At 37.6% G+C, this 25636-nt stretch overlaps 1 protein-coding gene across 1 annotated transcript in view; it reads right to left on the bottom strand.

Annotated features, from left to right (window-relative positions):
• The window catches only part of PIK3C2G (phosphatidylinositol-4-phosphate 3-kinase catalytic subunit type 2 gamma), a 209231-nt gene that overhangs the window by 142790 nt on the left and 40805 nt on the right, over window positions 1-25636 (bottom strand). The window contains exons 8-12 of the mRNA XM_054837238.1: window positions 24206-24328; window positions 18065-18098; window positions 9903-10098; window positions 6612-6734; window positions 313-444 (exon numbers count right to left, since the gene is read on the bottom strand). Coding sequence (XP_054693213.1) covers window positions 313-444; window positions 6612-6734; window positions 9903-10098; window positions 18065-18098; window positions 24206-24328 — 608 coding nt within the window. The remainder of the gene's footprint in view (window positions 1-312; window positions 445-6611; window positions 6735-9902; window positions 10099-18064; window positions 18099-24205; window positions 24329-25636) is intronic.

Genomic DNA, 25636 nt, shown 5'->3' with positions numbered 1-25636 from the left:
CACTGACAAGGATTTTGCAAAGCTACAGGAAAGGGTACAGCAGGGCCTTTCAACAGGCATAGGGATCTTTATTGCAAGTGTTAAACAGTTACGTAAGCCAAGTTCAAATACAACATACTGGAAAGAAAGAAAAGCTTATGGATGGAACTCTTACTGGCACATCAAGAGCAGTTTACTCTAAATGACTGTCTCAGTCTTATTACAGCAAGGTCCTGAAGTGAGTAGTTCTGTCTTTTTGTATTTCTCCCAAGTTGAGTGCAATACTGTTCAAGAATGGTCTTTTCTTAGGCTGTCATACAAAACTGAACTTACTCTTTTGGATACAATGGGGAGCATGTCCATGCAAGTACTTCTGTATTTTTAGAGGCACTGTTTACTCCAAGTAGTTTTACTGTCAGCATAGTTTCCCTCGGAAGAGCCTTTATTCGTAGAGGAAAGTTGATTCTAAAAGAAAATCAGAAAAGAGAAAAATAAAAGTTAAAAAAAAATCAGCATTGTTTCCAAAAGTGAGTTCTTTCTACATTTTTCTAGATATCTTAACACATATATCAAGCCATAAATTACAAGAGCTGCACTCTGAAGGAAAATGCAACTGACAGATCCCTTAAACACATTGATGAGTATTGCCAAACATTAACTTGGGTCACAGTACTTGAGAAGAGGCATATAAACACCCGTTTGCTTCAGTGGTAACCACTAGAGCTGACAAAGGCAGGAAAAGCTTAGTTAAACTTTTGCTTTAGAATTACCTTATCGATGAAAGCCTATTTCAGAATTAAGCATCCCCTAAGGGTGAATTATAAACCAATAGCTATTTGCTGTCTTGTGTCTTCAGAGGAAAACACTACTTAAGAAACTAAGAGTTGCTTGTGAGTAGAGTGTGATAATCATTCTCTTGTTCAGATGTGCTTTGGTGGCATGGTATTTCCCAAACACAATTTAAAGGTAGATTTTGTCTTAACAGCAATGAGTGATACACATTTTTTTAGTGAGAAAATTCAGATCTATCAATATTCATCTTAATTTTGTATTGACCATTAGCAAACTTGGTTGGTCATTCAATTTGTTTATATAGATTATATGAATTGATTTAAAATAATAACTTAGAACAATTCTAATAATGCTTTCATGCTATATGGAAAGATCATGTGTGTAACTACCCAGACACGTGCAAGTTCTATATTTTCTTTTTTCCTGAAGAGAACATTTATGGTGGATGGTGCATTTCTAGCTTTTTTCCATGTATATTCAGTGCAAACTTAAATTAGCAAGCGGAAAGTGTAATTAATTACATTTCGCTGTATAAACAAAATCAATATAAGGAGCTAAAGGCTAAAAGAATTATTCTGCATTGACAACATAAGCATTAAGAAAACAAAAGATCTGCATAAACTTGAGATTAAGAAAACAAACTAGAAGATAAATTTCAATAATATAGATTCCATTTTAAGATACTAAATCTGGACTGGCAGAACAATGCAACTCTCAGCATTTTTAAAAAGGTATAGTCATACTTAAGCAGTAAGCAAATGTAGAAATCTGTAATTAAAAAGTATAGCAGCCTGAAAAATATAAGGATTATGGGTAGCAGAAATAAGATGTGGTAATAGTATAAGGTAAAATTAGCATAAGATTTTGCTCCTGGTTCCAAATCTGTCAAAATTCTATTGACTTTGGGCAAGTTTCCTTAAAGGCACTGAGGAGACACTGAAAGAAAGTTAATGGTTTTCAGTTGAATTTCTGAAGTATTCCAAATTAGCATTAGTGTCAAAATTTCAGATGATCGGTCCTAAACATTTGGAAATTATTCCAATTTGCATACCTCTCTCTTTGAATAACAAAGCAAGACAGCAATTTCCCACTCTTTCTAATTAACATGAATAGAATTGAGAAGCAATTCTCAACTGTCTTCCTACGTGTCCCTATTTATAGCTTTCAACTCTGCTTTCCCTGTCTCATGCCCTCTTTCTCACTCGTAATTAGTTAGAAACAATTATTGGGAAACTGAACTGTTTTACATCCTATAGATAGCTTGTTCTGTCTTTTTCACTTACAGGCTAACAACTCTGCCCACGTTACCTAAAACTGTTTGACGAAGAGTTACACTTAACTTTAAAGAATCGTTAATGCTCTGAAGAGACAAAAATAAAAAATCGAGACATGCATTTTCTAATACAGACAATTGTTAACACTCCTTGTGAACCTGAAGCAATAAAAAAACCTCACTACAGAAAGCAAATGCTTGCCAGAGTTTCCCTAGGACACAATATATACCACTACCGGATGTACACCAGTAGGAAAAGAACCTGGAAACTTTTCTCAAAGTTAGACATGCCAAGAGTTAAAGTATGGGCCAGAGGAGCAAAATTTCCCTTCCAGTGACATGCGATACACAGAGAAGGGGAATATCTGTATTGCTTTTAAGAACTTTGATTAATGCATGTCTGAGCTTACCCAGTTGGTATTATCCATTCTGACTGCATGAGGCTGAGTCAAATGGATGACTTAAGAAGAAAAGGAAATGAAACAGTGGCCAGAAATAAGATACTCTGTGGGTGAAGAATTTCAAGAGTAGTTGAGAAGAATGGAGAAGACACTCACTGAAAAGGTGCTATTCACAGATGTTAGATAAAGTTATACAGCTGCTTTCAAAGGCCATGGGCCTAATATCATAAGAGCACTCAACACTGAAGAGCTCTGGGGCAACTCAGGCTTTGCCCTGAGAGAGTATAAACAAAATAGACAAGCCAAACAAAATATGGAGAAGAGGGAAACCAATGCCAAGAAAGTATCTGAGGTGATGAATGGCAGGCTTAATGTTAATTCCATATTTCATGTCTGTAGGTTTAACATAAATTACAGAGGATGGAAAAAGAGGAGATGATGGAATGAATATATTAAGAGTAATCAGCTAAGACAAAAGAAAATAACTAAGAGGTCTTGGTCATTGAAAAATGAAACTCATGAGAAAATAAGAGGGCAGCTTTTGGACTTCACACGTTACGTGCTAGATAGTATCAGCCTATTTCAACTCTGCACTAAGGTGACAATCACACTGTTCAAAGTGATTTTTTCAAAGTTTAGTACACATAAGTTCTAAAGCAAACTAAGTATACTCCTGAAAACGGACAAACAGAAGAAATACTAAACAAGGAAACCTCCTTAGGTATCAAATGAATCCCATCTTTTCTGAGAACATTCTGGGAAAGACTAAATATGATAAAAGGCATCAACAGAAGCTCACGTTTAAATACAAAAACCTATCAAGTTAAAGTTCAGACAGTAACTGGTTAAAGCACCTGAAAACACAAACTAAATACATGAAAATCGGCAAATAAAGCAAGTCTTGTCTTCAGTAGAAACTCTCTTCCTAGATTCCTAATCATCAAAACACTGCTCTCTTTTTTTTTTGCATTGAGTCAATCCTAATCTAAGATCAAGACTCATTTTTAATTAGCTAGGGGTTTTTTTGCCCTGCTTGATCCCTAACTGTATAGAGAATATTTGACTTCCTAATGTAATAGAAGCTCTTCCTGGTGACCTTTTACCACATGCATTTTCAATGCCTGTGATCAACTGAAAATAGCATATGGATTAGAACGAAAGTAGCACTTTACTCAAGACAAGAAACTTTACAAAAAGGAAATTGTCTCCTCTGTAACCTTTTATGCAAACATATGCCCTTCTGTTTCTGAAAGGTGATATTATAGCCAAAAGATAACTAAGAGTGAACATAGCTTGGCTACAGTTTTGAGTGACCCAGACTTCCTACGATAGGAAATTGATGACATGGAAAAACAATTGCAGTAATACTTCATTAATGTCCTCTATTTTTTTAATCAATTCCAGCTTGAGTTCTTGCAAAAAAGTATTAATTTGTGTTTATATATATGTATGTATTGCAGAAAAGCCAAACCAACCTGTTCCTGGCTGGTTTTTAAACTGTTTTAAATTATGCCAGTTAGGCACATAGCACCTTCAGTGATAATATGGCAAGACCTCTACTGTTGCTTCTCTCTGTGTTTTTCAAAATATTCTGAATATACTGATTATTCTGTCAAGTTTGGTGCTGTTTGTTTATTCTTTCTTAGAGGGTTAGCAGCACAAATAGCAAAAAGCACATTTTCTCGTTATAGAACTGTGACAAGTATTTCATAGTTAAAATAAAATAAAAATTTCATATTTAAAATAAAATCAATTAAAAGCAACATAAACATTTCTTTCCCTATGCATATATTCATGCAGGAAAGATCTTCTGGCATCACCATCTTGCCTAATATTCTGATACTATACCAAAGTCATACTGCGGTAAGCACAACAGTCAAGCAGTCAGTTCCTGTCTTCATGTGAAAATGTTTGATTTTGTTGTTAAGTGCTGTGTTAGATTTGGAATAAGAACAGAATCTATTGTCATGATCTCAACATGTTCATGTCCTGCAGTAAATGTCTGCTTCATAAGCATCTCTTTTCTGAGTAGAATCTGCCCTGCCAACCCGGGAACATTTTAGTGACTAAAAGAAAGGGAGGAAAAGCTTTAGCTGTAAGACTGTTAGCTGATTTAAAATACTCATCTGATATTTGCATTTTGACTCAAAAATAGCATCCGTTCACAAAATCCAGTTCTGGATACAAGTTAAAATATACAAAAATAATGGTATGTCTGGCTACCTAGATTCTCAGCCTGTGCTTCTGGACCTCAGGTCATTAGGCCCAAGAAACCTCCCCACATGTTTTGAGCCTTAAAAAAATCTATGCCAACTGGTTTGAGGTGGAAAATATGTGAATACCTTTGATGGCTGAGGGAAATATTGAAAAGCTTGCCAGACAGATATAATTTTTTAGGTTTTTACTTTGGAATTTATTTGAATCGGATTTTGAAACTCAAGCAACTAATAAAAAGTAAAAAGGTGCTCTTACAAACTAATACTATTAAGTTTCATACAACTCTAGATCTTGTTTCTGATGTTAAAGGATGCCTCTTACAAGTATCTATGACTATGACAGAATTTGGCCTGCATACTTAACTGGTTCTTTTTCCAAGAAACTTGTTGATGGAATTGCAGACATTTAATACTGATTTTGCAGAGGGAGAGGTTTAAACGGAAACCCTGAAGCTTTAGTCTGCTTTCTTTACATTTTCATGGAAACAGAAGAACAATAGAGTTTCTGTTCCACTTATGGCTACAGAATTTATTTTTATTCTATCTTCTTATATTTTGTTTTAGAAAAAGGCTGTATAAGATGCATTCCAGAAAGGCATCAGCGATTTTTTAGAAGCCAAAAATGCTCAACGGCAATATAATCCTTCCCCTATACTTCACTTATATCTGCCCATATGCACCATGAAGATAGTACTAGACCAAAAGTTTGATAAGGTGAAAATTCCTACAGAGCAAATGGGAATGATTTTACTTTTTTCTTTTTTAAACACACAAGGATAACAGTTACTTTCCAATCACACAAAAGATTGGGAGTTCAACACGCAAACTCTGTCGACTCAACTGAGGAACCAAAGCAGATGTTAGGCCCTAAAACACCTAACTTGAATGCTTAGCCGAAATGCACCCATTTTGTTTCTTAACCATAGGGCAGGCATATTAAGCTTCCTATATCTGTTCAGAAGTGATGCGCAAGAAGGCTATGCAAAATGTCCGTTAAGATAGATGCATAACAGGCTTGACATAAAAAGATCCTCTTCCATTTGACTGGCTTCCAACTGTTGTGTTAAAGATCTGTCTGTCTTAGGTAAAGGCAAACAGAAGTTATGAATTACACTTTGTATTCAATTATAATTTTAAAAAACCCTTTCAGATTACTTGTAGCCTTTAATTATAATGTAATCAAGCTGCTTTCAGATTTAGAATATAGTAAGCAGTGATGTAAAATACCAAAAATTTCAAAGATTGTAAATATAAACATGTCATGCTCAGGATGCTGGAAGAATACCATATTACCGCCAAATCTTAAAAAACTGCGTACTTCTCCCTCATCTATTGCAAACATGCTTTTTGTCATCCCATTGCCTTAACGGAATATTGTTTGAAAGTGCGCTTTGCTTTTGCTTGGAGTTATTTTCCTCAAAGCAGACAGGCAGGTGACAGGGTTTGTAGCCTTTACTCTAAAATTCCAGTCTCAAACTAAGGTCCTCATCTTAAAACTGCAGATACTTCTTATAAAAAGAAAACCCCACAATGGCCTTGTTTCTTCCAAAAAAAGAACCTTTAAAGAAATGTTACAATAGGTTCTCAAGCTGGATTCCATACCTACCAGAGGTGGATCCACAGGGCGGAAGTACTCAAGAGAGAAAAGTAATACAGATTGCATCTCCTTTCGGTTCTAGTATTCCTCCAGGATGCCTCCAGTGAATGAAAGCTAGTCTCAGACCAGCTTAGTTTAGTTTATTATCAGATGCGATTTAGCTTAGTCCTTTTTCTCTTCCTCTGGCTGTCCTAGTCCTTTCTCAAACTCATCTCCCTAAGTTTCTTTGAATTCTGTAGAGTTTAATTTGCTAAGAAGAGCCATAATAAAGATGGAGATTTTTTTTTTTTAAATGAATATTCAAGTGTAAACTCTGTCAGACAAACATATATCAAACACAGATGGAAACTTACTTCTCATTCCAGTCAGCCAGGAAAAAGAAGGATCTTTTAACCGGTATATTTTTGCAAATCTTCACTTGACATATTGTCTTCCCAGCATAAGTTAGTGAACAGGAAAAAGAGAAAACTTTGTAGCTACAAAGGGGAAAGAAAGAAAAAAAAAAAATTAATTGTAATGTACCATGTCCAGCACAGTAAATTTGGGGCTAACCATTCAGAAACTTGTGAAGATCCATCCTTACATGCAAAAAGAATTAAAATAATGAATTTCATATTAATTTGGGGGGAGGTTGTTTATTTTGGGTTGTTTGTTTTTTTCATGTTCAGAGTTCAAGAAAAGTATTTAAGACATCTAGATTCTGTTCCACATTTTTCTCATTAAGACTAATTTATCTTTTTTCATTATTGCAGTCAAGGGAAGTTTGGGCATAAGTTTTGAGGTGTTACAACTGGCTCATCATACAACTTCAGTCAATCTATTTATACTTACTTTTCCCAACCTGTAAAAAATAGGTTACTTAAGGGAATCTATACTTTCATTACAGCAGAAGCATTAAAGCTCTCTGTGTTGGCATTCTTCAGATACTTGACCAACTAGCTTCACAGTGTAATTTGGATCTGGGGCTATCTGTTGGTTTCATATTCTTCTTAGTGAAATCTTATAAAATTTTAGTCAAAATAGATGAATAGTGTTTAATCAACTAATGTTCTTAATTAGTCTTGTAACTTCCAGATCTTCCTGCCACTCAGCTTTAGAGCATATTCTGCACAAGAATGATGAACATGGGAAACAGAGTCAAATCTGAACAGTAAATTTGAAGCATTTGCAGATTGAACATGCCTGGCTTTGCCTTATTTACAAGAATGATGGTTGATCTCTTCCAGAACATTAAAATAATTGTCATAATTATTGTAGTAGATATGTGTTTTGGGTTTTTTTTTCTCTCTCTCTCTCATTATTTTTTTTAATTCAAAGAAAAGGATCTGGAATCTGCAGTACCTATGAGGTATTGATGCAGAGAAAGGAAAAATTACCTTATAAGACTAGGAAATGCTTCTGCTCTTAAATGTGGCATCTTTCCTCCAGAGTCTCAACATTACAAACAGTTGGAGGATAGTGTAGGAAAGAATAGTTTTTAATACAATCAAATGATTAAGCATTGCTGTTTAAACAGAAGTATTGATACACAATACACAGAGACCATAAGGACCTAATCCTGGAAAGATGAATGTTTACACAATGCTTCAGTCTGACTGAAGTCAGAAAAGTTGTTCAGAGTGCATGCACTTCAACCCATTTTAGGTCTATGTAGAACATTTTGCCCAGGTAGCCTGCCTATGAGTTCAAAGGCATGACTCTATAGTCTTGTCCCAAAGATCACTTCATATCATCCAGATTTAAATAGGAATCTGATTGTTTTGGGCTGTAGAAACAAATGCAGCTGAACATGAAGCTAGCAACATTATGCCACTGGCAGCAAATAAGGCACATCTGCTTGGGATTTAAATGAGATAAAACAACAAACTGATAAAAGAAACAAGAAGGAATTAAAATACAGTAAAGAAATAAAGGTAATCAGTTTTGCAACATTATTCTGGAACTTGTAATGTCTGTACTTATCTTTTTAATGAGAACAATAAGACAGGAATAAGAAATTGAGAGCATAAATATAAAAATTGACAAAAAGCCAATCCACGAAAGTGAACTTGAGATGAATTTGACAAGACACTAACATGATTCTGTAAAATATAAGACAACTCACTCTCCTTTATCCCAAATGATTAAAAGAAAAGCCATTTATCACATACTAGTATGTATAGAAAAAACCCAAACAATGCGAGACAGACAGTATGGGATGTCAAAATTTTAACATTTATAATACATATATATATGCAGGAATATATATTAAAATACATGTTACAAACAGCAGCTAGATCATAAAATGTGACCTTCAGCAAAGGGAAAATGAGAGCTGTGACATAGCCAGCATGAATTCATGCAGTGCAGAAACAAAACCAGGGAGTATGCATGTGAATGAAGTTAGTAAAAGTATTTGAGGAAAGCAGGTGTCAGAGCAGCAGTCCATGTTAAGAAGTCCATGCTAGGTATGAATATTGGAAAGACTGGAAAGGGAAGTTAAAGAGGAAGAGAGATTCTTGTTTTCACATGCTTGAAAATAGCACTCAAGTCATCAGTGGCCTTTAGGACATATGTAATTTCACATCTTTATGGTGAAACATAAAATGCAGTGGGAATGGTACAACCCTCTGAAAATCAGCATAGTGATTATAGTTCTGTATTTATTACCTCAACTAATGCAAATTCTCTCAGATTTTTATTAAACTGCTAATTACAGCTAATGCTGTATAGTACAGTCTCTTGCTCAGTCTAATGCAAATGATTCCACTGTTTTTTAATCAGTCATTTGGAATTCAAGGTAAAGTGGGAGCAAGGGGAATGTATTAATAAAAACTTGGAGAACAGCATTTTGATTCATAAAAATAATGCTACCAGACTGAAGTCACCTGTCCTCCTTGATCACACTCGAGTGGTAAGAGAAGAACAGCAGTTTTGCTCAGAGTAGGAAAAGCAGCTATTTGAAGAGACAACTAATTTGACCAAATAAACGATCAGCTTTTTATTAAAGTTGTCTCCCTCTTTTATTTCCTGTGCTATGCTGATATACTAGGTATACTCAGACCTATAAACTATACTTTATTTTAATCACCATCTGTAAAGGGTATTGTCAATGCACATGCTTAGCCAAGTAACGGGGATTGAAATACAGCAAGAACGAGAACTGCTGATAAAGCCTCATTCAGATTTGGTTTAAGCAAAAACAGCCCTCTGTTCAACTTGGTAAGCTGGCCTCCAACCCTTCCAGTTACTTGTACTGCAGAGGCCACACAAAGTCCCAGTCCAAACTCTCGGCATGCAGCACACATCCTTTCCTCCCTCCTGCTGAGCAAGTCGGTCACAGAAGCATTTGTACACATACCCATCAGCACCAGTGCTTTGACATTGCTTCTATTACCATCCTTCCATACTGGTCAAGGGCAACCATCTAGGCCACTTCCCTAATTCTCCATCCATCTATGGGGCCTGGGAGTCTCCTAGTCATTCAAGCTAAAGTAAATGCACTTTATGCTAGAAAAAACAGTGGAGATACACCCACTTACTCAGCCTCCAACATTAATATAGGAGTATCACCAAAGCAACAGACGTAAGCTAGTATCTGTGAAAAATAAGTGATCTAAGAGACAACACCTCTTCTTATGAACACCTGCTGGACCTCCTCCTACCTGTTCACCCAGGCTTCTGGGATGTTATGGGCAGCATACACAGTGAAGCTGAGCTGGGAATCCAGGCTGATGTCCACACATGAAGGGCTTTTAGGTATGCTGGCAAGCTGGAAATTTGCATCAAAGCTGCTGCTGTAAACACGGATGAGACAGGAGATGGCCATGGAGAGCTCACTCACAGCAGCCTCTATTAACGCTGAGAGGAGAGAGAGAAATAAGTAAAGGTTAGCAATAGGTAATTTATGAAGAACCATATTTATCTTAAACCGTCAGTTATGGCTTTGAAATGCTTCCTAACAAAATTTAATTAAAATGACATAACCTACCAACTGAAGCCAATTAGCCATCTGTGCTTCTGAAACCAGCCTTAGCTCATTTCTGGTGTATCATTAACAGTCTTTCATTACAGTGCTTTCAAATTAAGGCATTTTCAAAGTAAGCATTTGAAACTGCAGCACGTTAGTGTGTGCCTCAGATATGCCATTTTAGTCTGTTAATTTTTGTGCTGGAAGAATTTTTGTTATGCAGGTATATTGTAATTTCAGCAGCTAAGTAGCTACCTAGTTCAAGTGAACTGGCAATGCAGCAGTAGAATGAAGAAAAGGCACTGGTTAAATTTTAAGACTATAAAGCTGCTGCAACTGTAGGTAAACAATTCATAAAGTATATATAAAAGCAGCCACAATCAGACATAGTCAGCATTCAGATCGTCATGGATTGGCGATAACTTTACACAATGATGGACACTGAAATACATATCTATACAGATATATATGAAATGCAGGCTGTACCCTCATTTATATCACACCTTTATGTTATTTCCTCTGGCTTCAGCTCTGCAGTGCTCTTTTTCTGCAATTACTGGCTTTTATCCATCTTCCCTGTCTCTGTGTTTTTGTAGCAGCTAAGGATTGCCTGATTGCCAGTATAAATTAAAATCTCCAGTCCTGGCAGCCTCCATTGAGTGAAGAGAGCTGGTACAAGCACTCGTTTCTTAGGCAAGGGACAGGTTGAGAGAGAAAATGTCACAGTACTTTGTATCATTCCAAGATCAGGATGATTCGTCTTCCAAGAGGAAGACTCCCCAAATTTTCCTTTTTTCCCTCCAACTCATGGGTTCTTACATGACTAAGAACATACTCTCATCACCTGTTATAGTTCCTGACATACTCCCTAAACTTGTCTGACCACTGTATTCAGCAGCCATCTATTAGCTGTCTAACAGTGTCTATTGAAAAAAAAAAAAAAATTCCCAGGAATAGAAAGCCTGAGACTTGCTTATATTAGCTTTTTATACTTGGGGATAGGTGCAGGAATCCTGCCCAACATCAAATACAGATACCATGATTCACTGGACTTAGCTATCTCATTCTCCTGACAGAAATGTCTCTAAAAAAACCATATCCTCGGGTCTAGAGTTTTATTCCCCTTCTTTGATAGTTTTTGCCTTTAAACTAGCAGATATTCAGAACTATTGGGTCACAAAATGTATTGCAACTAGTGCAAAGGAGTTATTTCAGTCTTCATTTTATAATAGACACATTTCAACTATGTAGCAATAGAGATATACGTAAAATTGAAATAGTTTGACATATAGTGGGGTTTGCTACTGGAAATACTAACAGCAAATTATTGCACTCATGAAGGACTGGCTAGAACACTACACTTTGTTGTGTTGTAATCATCTTCCACGTGAAAAATGAATCATTTTAGAGACCAACAGGTTAAGAAAACTCAGTCCTTTTACTCTCTGTATATGTATACTTCTCTGTAGAGCACTTCTTTTTAATTACCTATTTATTCTCTTTACTATTTTCAATATTTATCATCCTTCACCATAATTGTTCTGAATAAATCTTTTGCTCTAATGAATTTTTTCCCTAGAATACCATTTTATTCTCATACCCAGCTCTCTTGGACTTGTAATAACTTAGTACCTTCCAAACTACATGTTTAATTTGCACTGAACTCCTTTACATTCCAAGGAATTACCTGTAGTCATACACATAAAGCCTTCTTAAGAGGTCCAGAAGAGGACACCAGTGGACTATTACTTGAACCAGTATTTTCTACTTTATCTGAAAAGTACCAGACTATTTACATTAAAGAAAAACAGCTACTTAGGAGACTCCCTGGCTCCAATCTGTTTGAAGTGGCAGACAGGTAGATGTAGTTTAATAGCAAAGCCCTTATTTATGCAAATTGGCCTACTGAAGTCAATGATTACTGAGTGGAACCTTCTCAGCATTTTCTCCAAAAGAGGATGAAATGTAGTTCAGAATCTGTAAAAACTTCCTGCTGTGTGTTGAAAGGTACTCTTTGGCCACCAGCAGTTTTTACACAATTGATACTGTAGGCTTTAGGGCAATGTTTCAAATTTTGTCTCCAGAACAAGAGGAAATGTATTATATTTCAGCTAAGCCACAGAAGGAAGGGAATACTCCTTGGACAAAAAAAAAAAAAAGTCAGGAAAACCATACCTGATAGGGTAAATATTTTCCATAATATAAAATTTACAGATGCTAGGCAAGGAAGTGAATAAGATGCAAGATGCCTATCACTACACCTAAGCTATCTTGTCCACTGGCTATGGCTGCAGAAGATGGATTCTCATGATTTACCCAAGTCGAAAAACTGAATGCCAGATATGTAAAAAAACAGACAAAGAAATCCACCAGAACTGTGGGGGAAAAAGAAAAAAAAAAACCCCACAACTTTTGCCTCAATTATTTATAACATGTTTCAATCTGTTTGTGGTGAGGTCAAAAAAAGTTTCCTGGGTATCAGGGACCTGCCCACCCTACCAGACCTACATGGCTAGATGGGGCAAGGTTAAAAGTCTTAGTTGCAGGCAATGTCCGTGAGACTCCCTGCTGAGGGGAGTTGGGAAATGTTCTTCTTTTTCCTCTCTGTCTTAAATTTCTACCTTTCACCCATGGACTTGCAGAGCCTGTACCTGACTGCAGAAATGGAGCCAGTTTGGAAGCAGGGCCTGGGGATGAGTACAAGCTGTCTCTCTTGCTGCAATGGCATGTGAGGGGTGAAGGCAGCAATGGGGAAATCAGTTGCCAGCAAAGGGAGACAAATGAAATTTCAGCGTTATTTATTTAATTATTAGGAGATCTAGAATTAAGATCTTCCCAGGAATAGAGTTCTTCAGATGTAAGCAAACATTCAAGTATGACCTCGTCTACAGCTGCAGGATTTTTTCTACATTCATCTTCTTACTCTTGTCAGCTCTCAGTTTAAAAACACTCTATGGTTTCTGTGCCAGAGTCAGCCTTTTCCCCCCCGCCACTCTTCACTCATTAAGCCCGGTAGCAATTAACTAAATTAGAGACAAACATCTTGGCTAGTCTGTAAATGTCCATTACTCACAAGAGTTGGTCAGCATCTTTTCACTGTATTTTTATGAGCTGCTGAATAGGATTTGGTAAGCTGAAATTGTATCACCCATTCATGAAGCCAGAGAACTTTACTGCTTTTTATGGCTTTTATGATTAATAAATCTTAGATGAGAAAGTACTATGGTGTTTCACTGAATTACATAGCACAGGCTATGGACTTCCTACAGCAGATTCACAGCTTCAGCTATGTCGGAGTTTATTTTCTAGAAAGGTGTCTCAGGCATAGGCAGTACCTAGGAGACGATGAATACACCACAAAGTGAATTGTGACTAAGATTAATAATCTCACAACCCAAAAGCTCTAATTTTTTTCTGGTGTGAAATTATTTGTTATCACCTTCTCATTGAGTGTGAGAAGAAATGAGACTTGCAGAAATGAGATGAGACCAAGGGGAGCGAACTTTAACCACAGCTGCCAGATATGCTTATTTCTGACACGGGTCCCTTGTACATTGAGTTTGAAGGTATAAATTTCATCCTTAGTGGAAACAGAACAATCCACACCATCCCTGAAAGTGTTAATGAATATACCTGCAGGTGCCTTCAAGATTTACAAAGGAACATACCAGCTTGTTCCTTATAGAAAACCACTTTCTTCTCAGTCCAGTTTTACAATTCACATCTTATTTTAGTGCAAGGCCTTCCAACAGAATAGGTACTTTGCTGTTATCGCACTAGCAGATAATGTCAATTTGATACATACTAAATACACCCTCTCTGACTCTGTATGCACGTTTTCTCTGTGGAAAACATGACAAGTATCTGGTTGAACAGAATTTGGAAGGAAGGTTTAAGACCCTTTTGACACCTTAAAGATATTTTTGAGAACAGGAGCTTGATATTGTTCTTTCCCACTTATTGTCAGAGAGAAGAAAAAGAGCAAGATCCTAAACACAGTTTAGGTCACACACAGAAAACCACCAGAAAAGAAAAAAAACCCTTAAGATTTAGGTAAGGTGCTAAGCAGCATTAATTAGACCATTATTATAATAAGAAAAAGGCAAAACATGAAAAGGCTGTAACACAAATAATAATCAGATGGAGTGAACAACATATCAGGATATACCACAGCAAGAACTTAGAGGTAAAGAGCCATGCTCAGATTTGAAAACAATGGCACAGAGATGAAATACAATCTCTGAAACGCCCTTTTCCATATTCCAAAACAGTTTTCCATATTCCAAAACAAAAAGTGATTTTTCCAAACCAAAACTATAATAGCTTTGTGCTAGGAAAAGAAGGAAGTGAAGTTTTCAGTTTTATATTGGAAAACCTTCAAAAAAACCCTGTTCCATCCCCCCCCCCTTTTATTTTTTTAAACTTTCTGTGGCGAATATTTTTACGATCCCATCTAGAAGCACCTATCAAATTCCAAGCACAATTAGTGAACCTTCATACTCTTAAATGTAATGACGACTTCATTAAATGTATCGTCATCAAGGTATCTGATGTCTGCATTCACTCAAGACAGCAACTTCAGCAATTCAGTTGGAAAAGATTGTTGATTCAATATCATCAGTTCATGGTGCATACTAGACTTTCTGGGATGAGTCCCAGAGAACTACTGATCAAATTCCAAAAGCTGCTTATTATGTCTGATCCAGTGAAATCCCTGCCTGAAGTAGCAAGGCTATAGGTGTTGTATAAACATTCATTCATCAGCTTTTGAGAAACACACACAGACTCAGTTTTGTACCAGCTTGCAGCCTGTCTTTTCATACTCTGGATTGCAAACTCCAATGCTAAATCTCTATTAACGTGAATAATCTTATTCTTTATTTTCTGGGAACACTTGATGCTGCAGAAAGGTGCTAAGATCTAGAAATGCCTATCGTTCCTCACATTTAAGAAGAAATAAAAATATACATTGAGTGCCAAAATACTAATGTAATCTTCTAAGGACGTCCTACAGAGGAAAAAGAATGTGATCTACACTTAAGCAGAACATGGATAAGTACCGCTCTATTCACAGCAATGGAATAAATTTGGTCTACAGAGATAATACTGTTAATAGAGCCAGTTATTGCAACACTAAATCAAGGCTAGATATTTTGAATATAGTCTTTGACTTGCTTAGTCGATGGTGAATGACTAATATCAAACCTCTGATAATTTTTCATTAAAGAGAAAGATTAAAGCAGTTTCTAAACAAATTATTAAGTAAGGCTTTAGTTTTAATAGTATCTTTTATCTTTGTCTCTTTTGTGATAGAGAGAGGCTATAATGAAGAAAATCGAAACGCTTATGATAGCGTAATAACTATCACTTGGGGGAGGAAGAGGAGATGAAAAAAATTATTAGTTGGAGTAACTGATTGCTGCTCTTGCTGTTCAAATTTGATGCTGTTTTCTTCAAGGTGAACGTGAATACGTATAAGAGACAAAAAAGAACAGTATAAAAGGGAAAGGCAGTCTGTGTCCTCCTCGGCTGTCAATGCTGACTTCGTTTGCAATTGTGCTGCTAAGAAAGCAAAGCACGGAGTTTTTAGCTTCTCAGAGATCTGGAAAAATTTACTAGCACTGAACTAAGGCACTGATTTTACTTTACTTTTGTGTTATAGGCTTGCAAATATTTTCGTGCCTGCAATTCTAGCCAGCTAAGCATAAAGAAGTTAAAAGAGGGTGGGAAGCAAGTGAGGTGGAAAAGGAAACACAAAGGTGATTTCAGCAGGAATGCACAACTCGTCACCGAGTTGGTTTTTACTTCTAGGTTCAGCAGGTGAAAATATCATCTGGATTTCTGTCAGGCTCAGTGTCCCTAGGGCAACAGATGGGAGGCCCCATGGCATTATATCATGAAGATGAGCACTGGGAAGCCAGGGACTACGGAAAGCTTGTGATCCCCAAAAGAAGTGTAGAATGGCTTTGCCCACAGGACCAGGCCTAGGTTCCAGCAAATTAGTTTTGGCCATTGCTCTCTTTGTTTTGATCAGACATGCCCTTAACACCAGCTTTGACATGACAGCCAGACTTTTCTGTTAACACTCATTAGCCTAACTTTAAATAGTTTGCTGGCCCTTAGAAGTTTATTTAGTAGGTGCAGATGTAAAGGCATGTAGTACGTTAAAACATACGTGAAATGAGTATCACAGCATGTAAGAGGTCAATTTGAATTTTGGTTACCTTGGACAACTTTGAATGTAGGCTTCTCCACAGAATGACTAACGGCCTGGCAAGTTCCGACTTGCAATCAGTAAGCTGCAGTTTCTAATATTACACTACCAAAAGGATTCTGCAATTGTTATGAAATGAGGGTGTGCCAAGAACAAACAGAGAAGCACCACTTCACAGTTGAGGGTTTCCTGGCATAAATAAATAGGTACAGAGAAGCAGAGTGTAAAAAAAATCTGATTCCTTTAATGTTATTCAATAAATCATATTTTCCTTGAGGAAGGTGCTGATTCAATGAAGTCCAAATTTGGAAATATGTTTAAGTAGAGGAATGTTTTAGAACCTTTCCAGCCAGGTTTTCTGAACAGTGTGCAGAGGAAGGTATTTCTAAGGTAGATATTGATTAGTAACTGTTAACTCTTTTCATCATCAACAATTAGTTGCTGTTAAGAGTGTTAAAAAAATTTCACGGGATAAATGGCTATATCCAAGGGAGAAGAGTCCTACAAACTGTATTTACCTTCTCTTCTGCACCTGCATGTTCTCCCCCCCCAGCCTCCTCTGGCCCTCCAGCTGCTTAGCCTTTCCTGGCAGCTTACAAACTTAATTGCTGTTTCTTTGTTTGCTGTTCATGAAGTTGAATAACGGTGAAACAACAAGCCTGGCATTTAGGATCCTGCATTTGAACCACCTCTGTGTATGAAAGGCTGCTGCAATCTTTGCAGCTGGCTCACTTTTTTGCCTCTCTGAGCACACTGCAATGGAGACAAGCAGACAGAGGAAGAAAGAAAGAGGAAGAAAAGCATCTGAGGCACCACTTTTTACCCTCAAACTAAGTGGAGGGAGACCACCGTCCCACACATCCCCTATCCCACCCCAATGTTCAGATGGAGGGCCCTTTGAAAGCGTCCGCGTGTCTCCCCCAGCTGCGCGTGGCAGGCCAGCCACAGAAACGCAGGGCAGGACTGTGCCCCAGTGCGGCGGTCCCCTCCGGGAACCCGACACAGGCACCTGCAACAGCACAGACAGACTCCTGCACGTGCCGCAGTCTGCGAGGCGCTCCCTCCGCAGCAACGCCAGCAGACCTGGGCATTAGCCAACCAGTCTCAGCTGATTTTAACCGAGGAATTAAATAAGGCACGGTCTACGATTTTGCCCGTTACCATTCATTAACCTGCTCTTCTTATGACAGTATAACATTTTAGACAACACGCTATGTACACAGCAAAAGACAAAAAAGAACTAAAACTTAAGGAGAGAGGAAGGAAAGTTATTGGAGCCGTGTAGAAAAGTCATACACAAAAACTTTTTAGGCTTTCATGAAGTTCCTTATTCTCCCATTTCTCCACAGAAGAAGTTGAGATTAAGCACCACTGCTGTCACCACCACTAACTGCAATAAATTCTTTCACTCTGCTATTCATTCTCTGTATTTGAATCGCCAGATTAGTTTTGAGAAATGCTGTCTTATTTACATTTTTAGATCACTTAAAATTTAACTTATCATCATTACCTTATAATGTGACTAAATATGCAAACATCTGCAATATGCCAACTATAACAGTTCACTAATACAAACAAATACCAAAACACATGTTTTCTGATGATACACCTTGAATTAACATATTTTTAAAATAACATTTTACCTTTGTCTGGTGTTTCCACACTTTGAAGTGAATTCTATAAAGAAAAAAAACAAAGGGAACAAATAATCAGTTACTTCAGAAAAAAAGAAACAGATAGCAGTTACAATGGTTTTAGAAGCAGTACCCATGGAAAATAAGTTGAGAAAGGGGAAGGATGTATCCTGATGTTATGATGACAGAGAACGTGACTGGGATTCGGAGTACCAGGATCCGCTTTCCAGCCCTTCCACCTGCTTCCTCTGCCCAGCTCAGACAAGTCACTCAGGACTTGATTTCTGACAGTATTTAAGCATGTCAAGATACAAAGAAGCACTTATCTACATTTGGTGCATACACGTTTTCTGTGTCTGTGTTGGTATAACAGAGATAAGAATACCCTCCCCATCCCTTTTCGTACCTTATATATTGATATGTGAATCCCACAACCACGAGCATCCTTTCAAACTGAGGAGCACCAAATCTCCACTCAAGTGGCCTACATTTCACCTTCGTTCCTGCGCCAAATCAGCAAAAATAGCTATGCTCTTCAAAGGCCTTTGAGCAGGCAGCTAACCACAGATGGCCTACAGGAAATATTAGGTGCAGGGATTTAGGGGCTGTTTATGCCCTTGGTGCCTAAACACAGCTCTTGACGCCTTACATTAATTCAGCATCCGTATTCCCACCTCTCATATCCCACTGCTGTCAGCAGGAACTGCTGGGTGCTTACGACTATTGAGAGATCAGGCCAGTTATTTAGACTGAACTGACCAGCCTAATTAAACTTTTTTTTTTTTTTTTCCTAAAGCTGCTCAGTTAAATCCCCAAGCACAATAACTGCCATCAATCAGACCTTGCACCAGCCTTCTCACACACTGGGCAAAATTAAATATTGCTACGCTGGCTGTGGCTCCCCATCTGCCGTGGTCAGGGCAGGTAGCTCGACACGTCTCCCGGCAGGACGGGCGGCACCCGCAGCCCCGGGGTCGCAGGTGGGACCCAGCCTCAGCTCAAAGGCAAGCGCAGGCGACTGGCTTCCCCCGCCAGCTGTCTTCGCCTGGCTCTGACATCTGACTTGCACGTGCCAAGGTGACATAGAAATAAATTACTGAGGTGTAAACCCTGACCAGAGAGACTAACGAGTAAATTCTGTGTTTCAATATTGCCCGTGGCTTGCACTGCTTGAACCCATTGTCCCTGAAAGGTTTACTATCCTTTACGGTCATTAATTCCTTCCCAGCAGGTTGAGGATGCTTCACGTTAGTACATATGCATGCAGCAAGATGCTTCTTAAAAACTACAATGCATGCAGAGGTGACATAAGAAGTACTATGCTGGATGTACATTCTCCCTCCAGTACCCAGCTTGGAGCTGCCAGCATTTGTCTGGTAAATATAAAGAGAAGTCAAATGCTTACTTGAGGGAAGAAAAGCAACCTCCAGGCTGAGAAATATGTTTTCACAATCTTTATAATGCAGTGAGACAAATGGGAACAGAGACCTTTGTTCGATTCTCTCGAATTTTGGAAAGTAAACAACCTTTTGGAACAGCGCTTATAATTTCAACATAGTGTAGCCTATTTAATATATAGTGGATTAGTGCCTGTTCTGGCAGGATTTGATCTCCTAGGACTTTTTGTGAGCTGCTGCAAGAAAGGAAGAAAAAAAAAAAAATGAAAAATATTAATTGTGCAGCAGGCCCAGAGTTCCCCCTGAATGGATTTTAAAATCCCAAGGTTAGGTTGGTTAGAGACTGAATGAATCACATTTATAAAGAGACACAATCAGTTAAGAAGAAACTATCACTGGTGCCAGTTGCTTTCATAATCTCTTAACCACGGTGCAGGAGTGCACAGTACTGGCAGTGAGGAGGCAGTAAGGACTTAATAAGTACAGTTTAATTAAACAGAAGATTCAAAGTAAGTTTATTTGGTTTTCTTTTTTTTTTTTATAAACTCAGAATTAAATAGAAGCACATTGAGATTTTTTTTTTTAAAGTATGCAAGCACACATGTACAGATATGTATACACAAACATATACTGACACCCTATGTAATTTACATTGGAAGGAGTAAGCAGTAGTTTCCCCGAGGCATTATGTGCACGTGGAGCTTGCCAGATGGCTGCATTAAAAGGTATTCCACATGAAACAACACCATACATTACACTAAAGCATTAGGAAACCATAGTAAAAAGCAATTAGAACTTTTTTCTGGCATTTCTCCCTTACCCTATATGTAATGCTGCAGCACTTGAGATGTAACAGGTAGCCTCAAAAATTTCACTTTACTTATGGTGCAAGTTACCTGCTTGTCTGAAAAAAAGCCTCTCTTCTACCTAACAAAGTCTAGGGGGTACCGTGCTGATGAGCATAACAGAAACAATTCAAGCAGACTGACAAGATATGCTAATATTGCAGTATTTAATATGTTTATCTGTACCCAGAATTCACATAAAAAGCCCCTACACTTCAGGATGAGTTTAACTCAAAAAAGTTTCATCCAACCACTGAATACTAATTTTGTCTACATATGTCAATACAGACAGGAGAGATGGTCCATTATCTTTGTATAAATATTGATAAATATAGAAAAAAAAATCTGATGTTACATTTATATACTATCCTATACATGAGGTAGTTACATAAGTAACCTCTATTTTCATAAAATGGAACAGTGTTCTAGTTACAGAACATGCAGAAATAATTTTACTGCTTTTGTGACATTTATAGTTCAGCTGCTGCTGAGAAAGATGAAAAATAAAATCAAAACTGAACTTTTTATAGATTGCTGAAGTCTAATCGACTGTCCTAGCACTTATTTCTCAAAGGAGTAAAAAGCAAGCAGCAGCAATGGCGTTTGCTGGCGCAGGAACAGATTGACTTCCCCCCCCGCCCCATTTGTTTGAAGTCAGTGGTTAGTCAGGTCTGCTTCACCAGGAGGGAGTAAGGGGGAGAGGGGTGTCAGTCAGGGTCATGGACAGCCTTTATAGGAAGGCTTCAAGGGACAGACAACTAGTTCAGCTAACCAAGCCTGAAAGGGAATGTTAAGGGAACAAAACTTCAATAACTTAAAAACTTCAAAAAATGAGTAACAATCTAGTCAGTATTCTCCAAGAGAAACGTGGAGACAAGCAGCTTCTTATGTGAATATTAGGACAGAAAAATATTTTAAGATAGTGATAAAGTATTCAATCAGGACAGAATCTTTTTAACATTCAGAAGAGAGAATTCAGGAACAGTATCATTTCACTCATTACAGATGAGCAAACACCATCATTATCATCATCACCACCATCACTTATCATTTTTGGCCTCTGGAGATTACAGCCAGGACCAGCACTCTACTGTGCCGGAGACTGCACATATAGATAAGGAGAGGTGTTCCTTGCTCTGAAGAGCTTGTAATTTTAATAGGTAAAACAGAAAAAGGGAAGTGTATTGCTCGCTCTGTGCGAGGAAATACATGGAAGTTAGTTCAGCAGAACCTGTATATATTGGAGACTGTCTGTACAGTGGAGTTGGAAATTGGGCACACGCTGGAGAATGAGTGATGGCAAGCTGGGAACACTTGAAGCAGGGTTTTTTGCTTGTTTGTCTTTACAACAGAATAGATAGCTCATAATTCAATTATTTGCCTAGTAACAATCACTTCATCTCTAAAATAAAAACAGTATTTGCATGACAGTGACTCCGAAGAGAAGCAGCAGCAAACGTGAACTTCAACAGACACCTTAGACTTGAAAAAGATGACCTGTACTCTTTGGTTTTTATCCCATTATCTTATTCTTCATGGCATGGCATGTGGGGTTTTCTGATTGCTCAGGACAGGCCAGATTAACAGGAACCGATGTGGCTCTTTGGCCACTATATCTCTCTGCTGGAAGTCAGAGAGGATGGGGCTGAAAATGGACTCAGGGATACTCAGTGAATGTAAGCCAGTCGTAAGAGGCAGTTTACACATTGGGTTCACAAAACTGACCTGAACACTCAAAGAGAAAATACACTAAATTCTTCCTAACTCCAAAAGAAATCTTTTAACAAATTAGTCCCAATACATTTCTTCTGCTCTAATTCCTTCCTAAAGGAGAACATGTTCTGTTACTGCCCTCTCTATCTTTTTACTGGACCAAGCTCTTTATCTATCTCTTAAGAAAGATTCTGGGTTGACAAAATACTTTTCTCAAGGGGAAGATGCTGATCTATCTGATGCCTCTCAGAACTGCCTGGGGTTTAACTGAAAAGCAGATGATGTGAATCCCTTTTTACTTCTTTTATCTTTCTCTACTGTATTTGCCCTCTAATATACAGGAAGAACTTTTATTAAATGGAGATATTCTTATTTCCATTTAAATCAACAACATGCCAGATAAAATGTGCGCTGCCACAGACCCATTTATGCTGGAATTTACCCAGAATAGCAACTTCTAATAATTGATGCTGAAGTAGACATGAAAAGATTTAGGATGCTATAGAAACAAGATTTACAGTGAGTCATGACCTAGAAGGGAAGTAAGAGAAGGCGCTTAAGCGAATCAGCTGGTCAGCTCAGAGCAACAGCAAAAAAACTAGAGCTATGTCGCTTCTTGCAGCTTGGTCCTTAACAAAACTTGCCAGCCTTCAGAGAGACAACATCCGTATAACTAATTCCAGAAGGGCACAGCTGGTTCTGCCCAGGGCTCTGCAGCAATGTCTGCTCTGTGATCTCCAGTGTCCTCTGTTCCAGAAACACGGTGCAGAGATTTGCTTACAACCCAGACCTGCAGAGAGCTACACTGATTTTCTGTAGTTTATTTGCTTTGGCCCTGTATTTTACCTAAGGTGGTAACTATTCCCCCCTTCACCTCCCCCATCTAAGTGGAATAAACAGAGGCTAAGAATGCAGAGATTTAAGAAAAGAGGTTTTCTGAGCATCACTGGAGCCTCTTCAACTAACATACTTTCTGCTCTTTGGTGGGACTTTTCACGTCTCAGGAAGAATTCGCTATATATCACTCCTATGACACAAGAAATGTTATAAAAAGAATTATGCTAGCTTTCCCCAGTCTTATGTTTGGGATCTCAAACTACATATCAGGCATAATTAAATAAATTGCACTTATGTAGCTAGACGTGTTTCTAATTAACACTCACTAGTTAACTCAGTTAACACCAGTTATCCCATTGTTTACTTTCCTGTCCTAGGTGTTCTTACACATATCACAACCCATGGGCTACAACAAACAAGAAAGAGAAAGAATAAAAGTTTTGTAAGCAGGTAACGGTCTGAGAATGCAAGCATCTTACCCAGTTTATTTGCTGTGAGAAAGAATGAGAAGACAGAGACAATACAAGGAAAGAAAAAAATTCCTTAGTGATATGTTAAACTTTTTAAAAAAGCATGAAGAGGGAATTTCATTAGGATGGCAAAGAATTAGCATGACTTAAGGTTACACTAGACTAAATCCAAGTGATTAATGGCTTGATTTTCAAATTTGCTGAGCACCTGTATTTCCAAGATGCTGACTTCAAAAGAATTTTTGGGTGCTCAGAACTTCTGTAAATCAGGTCATAGTGACTTGTTCAAGGTCAGCTGATGACAAAACTCAGAAGAGATATGGCCCTCCAAAGTCCCAATTCACAATTATACAGTAACCCCTGGAAAAAACATTTCAGTGTTTTAAAAGCGAGTATTCCAGCTAAAATCAGGACTATATGGTGCTGGTCCTTCTCTGCATAAATAGCAGAGACATTTCTATCTGAAAACTTCATAATTTGAGTGACATTTACAGATGATTTTTTTGTTTGGTTTGGGGGTTTTTTTGTTGTTTGTTTGTTTTGTTTTAATTGTTAACAACCTATGTTAAATATATGAAAATTGAATACTTTGAAAGTGCATGATTTGGTGATGTGGCAAAGCAGATATTTGTACGTTTGGTAAGAATAAGAAAGAACTACCAGAGGAGCATACCAGTTACAGTTAAACACAGGACAAGTCTTCTGTTGTTCCTCTGACACATATTGCCAACAATCTTTTCTTTTTTCCGAGTGTCTCTACCTAATGCTTATCAGAGGGGAAATACATAGTAAGACAGTAGAATGGCCTTGATCAATCAGAAAATTAGTCATACCCATTCAAGCTCCAGTTTTAAAGAGAAAAATAGGATATCAACTTGCATCTTTTACCTGTGCTTTCACCAGTGGCGCTGCACGGAGTTTCTCGACTGCATCAGTAATGTCTCTGGTTTCCACAAAACCGAGGATGCTGCAGATCACTTTAGCTACTTCAATCACATTATCAACTTTATGCTGTTGATAGCAAAGAAAGAAAGAAAAAAAGCAACCAGTAGAGGCATACCATTTATCAGAAATGCCTTACCATAAACTTCATGCCAGTGAGTATGTAGAAAACCATATCTGCTCATGCAAAATTCAAACACACCATGAATTAGTCTGGCTATCTTGAAATCACTAGTAATCAATAGCTTCCCAAGGACAGCATCATTTTTGTTGAAGTCAAATTGTGCTGTGTTGAAAACTGTGACAAATTTGGTATCTAAGACTGATTTTGAAGCAAAACATTGGTTTGTCTGAACTTCATGAGCATAGAAACGCTGTGGAGAAACTTCTGAGGAAACCTGAACCCAAATGATTCACAAACTTTCCGAGGTTTTTATGATACTGTGAATTTATCCCCACTATTGTCTCCTACTCATCTCTCTGAGACATGGCAGACAGCCATGTTCCTCCTAAAAATAGTGACTGTGTGGGAGGCTGTATAATCTGACACCTGTGGACTGAGTACTTCTGCGACTAGCTTTTCTGCAATATATATATATATATAGTTCAAACTATTAAATCTTATTGATAACAAATTTAGATATTTAAATATTACCATATGAAAAAATCTCTAGATGAATAATTCTCAGAAACACTTTGGGGAATTCAAGAAAAAAAAAATTTGATTCCAAAGAAAGGAAAATGCAGTCTTCAAATATCAAGTACTCTATGTTCAGGAAAATAAATAAATTAAAATTCATGGTTTTCCTGCATAGTTATATCACTTCATTAAACCTTAAAATACATTCTCTGAACAAGTAAAGCTCTCCTATAAATATTCTCCATGTTTCTGTACTGATAAACGTTCCTTTTGGTGCGCTACAGCATGTCTATTTCTCTAACTTTTTCTCTATCTTTTTCATGCCTGAAAAAGAAAAATTGTACCAAGATGAACTCTCTATTTTTAAGCTTAAGGTCTATATCCAGACTGCAGTGAGAAGGTTACCACCTGTCATTAATACAAATAAATATAAAAATATATTGAGGTTACTAATTCCACATTACCTGCCTTGAGCAGAACTAAAGCAAGAATGACTTATATAAAATATCCTCAAATAATTGGTGATCAGAATTCTTTTAAATGTAAATTGTTCAGACTTCTTTAGCAATTAAAGACAGCAACACCTTTTCATACTAGAGGTTCTGGAGAGAAAAAGGCTATGCCTGACTGATCTCTTGAGAACTTTAGACCTTCCTTTGGTCTGAAGTTGATTTACCCTTCTGCCAGTTTACAAGGAGTACATTTCCCTTCTTTCGTATTTCTTTCCTACCACTTAG

Source organism: Grus americana, chromosome 1 (assembly GCF_028858705.1).
Source record: "Grus americana isolate bGruAme1 chromosome 1, bGruAme1.mat, whole genome shotgun sequence".
Taxonomy (NCBI): Eukaryota; Metazoa; Chordata; class Aves; order Gruiformes; family Gruidae; genus Grus; species Grus americana.
This window is presented reverse-complemented; position numbering and strand designations above follow the sequence as displayed.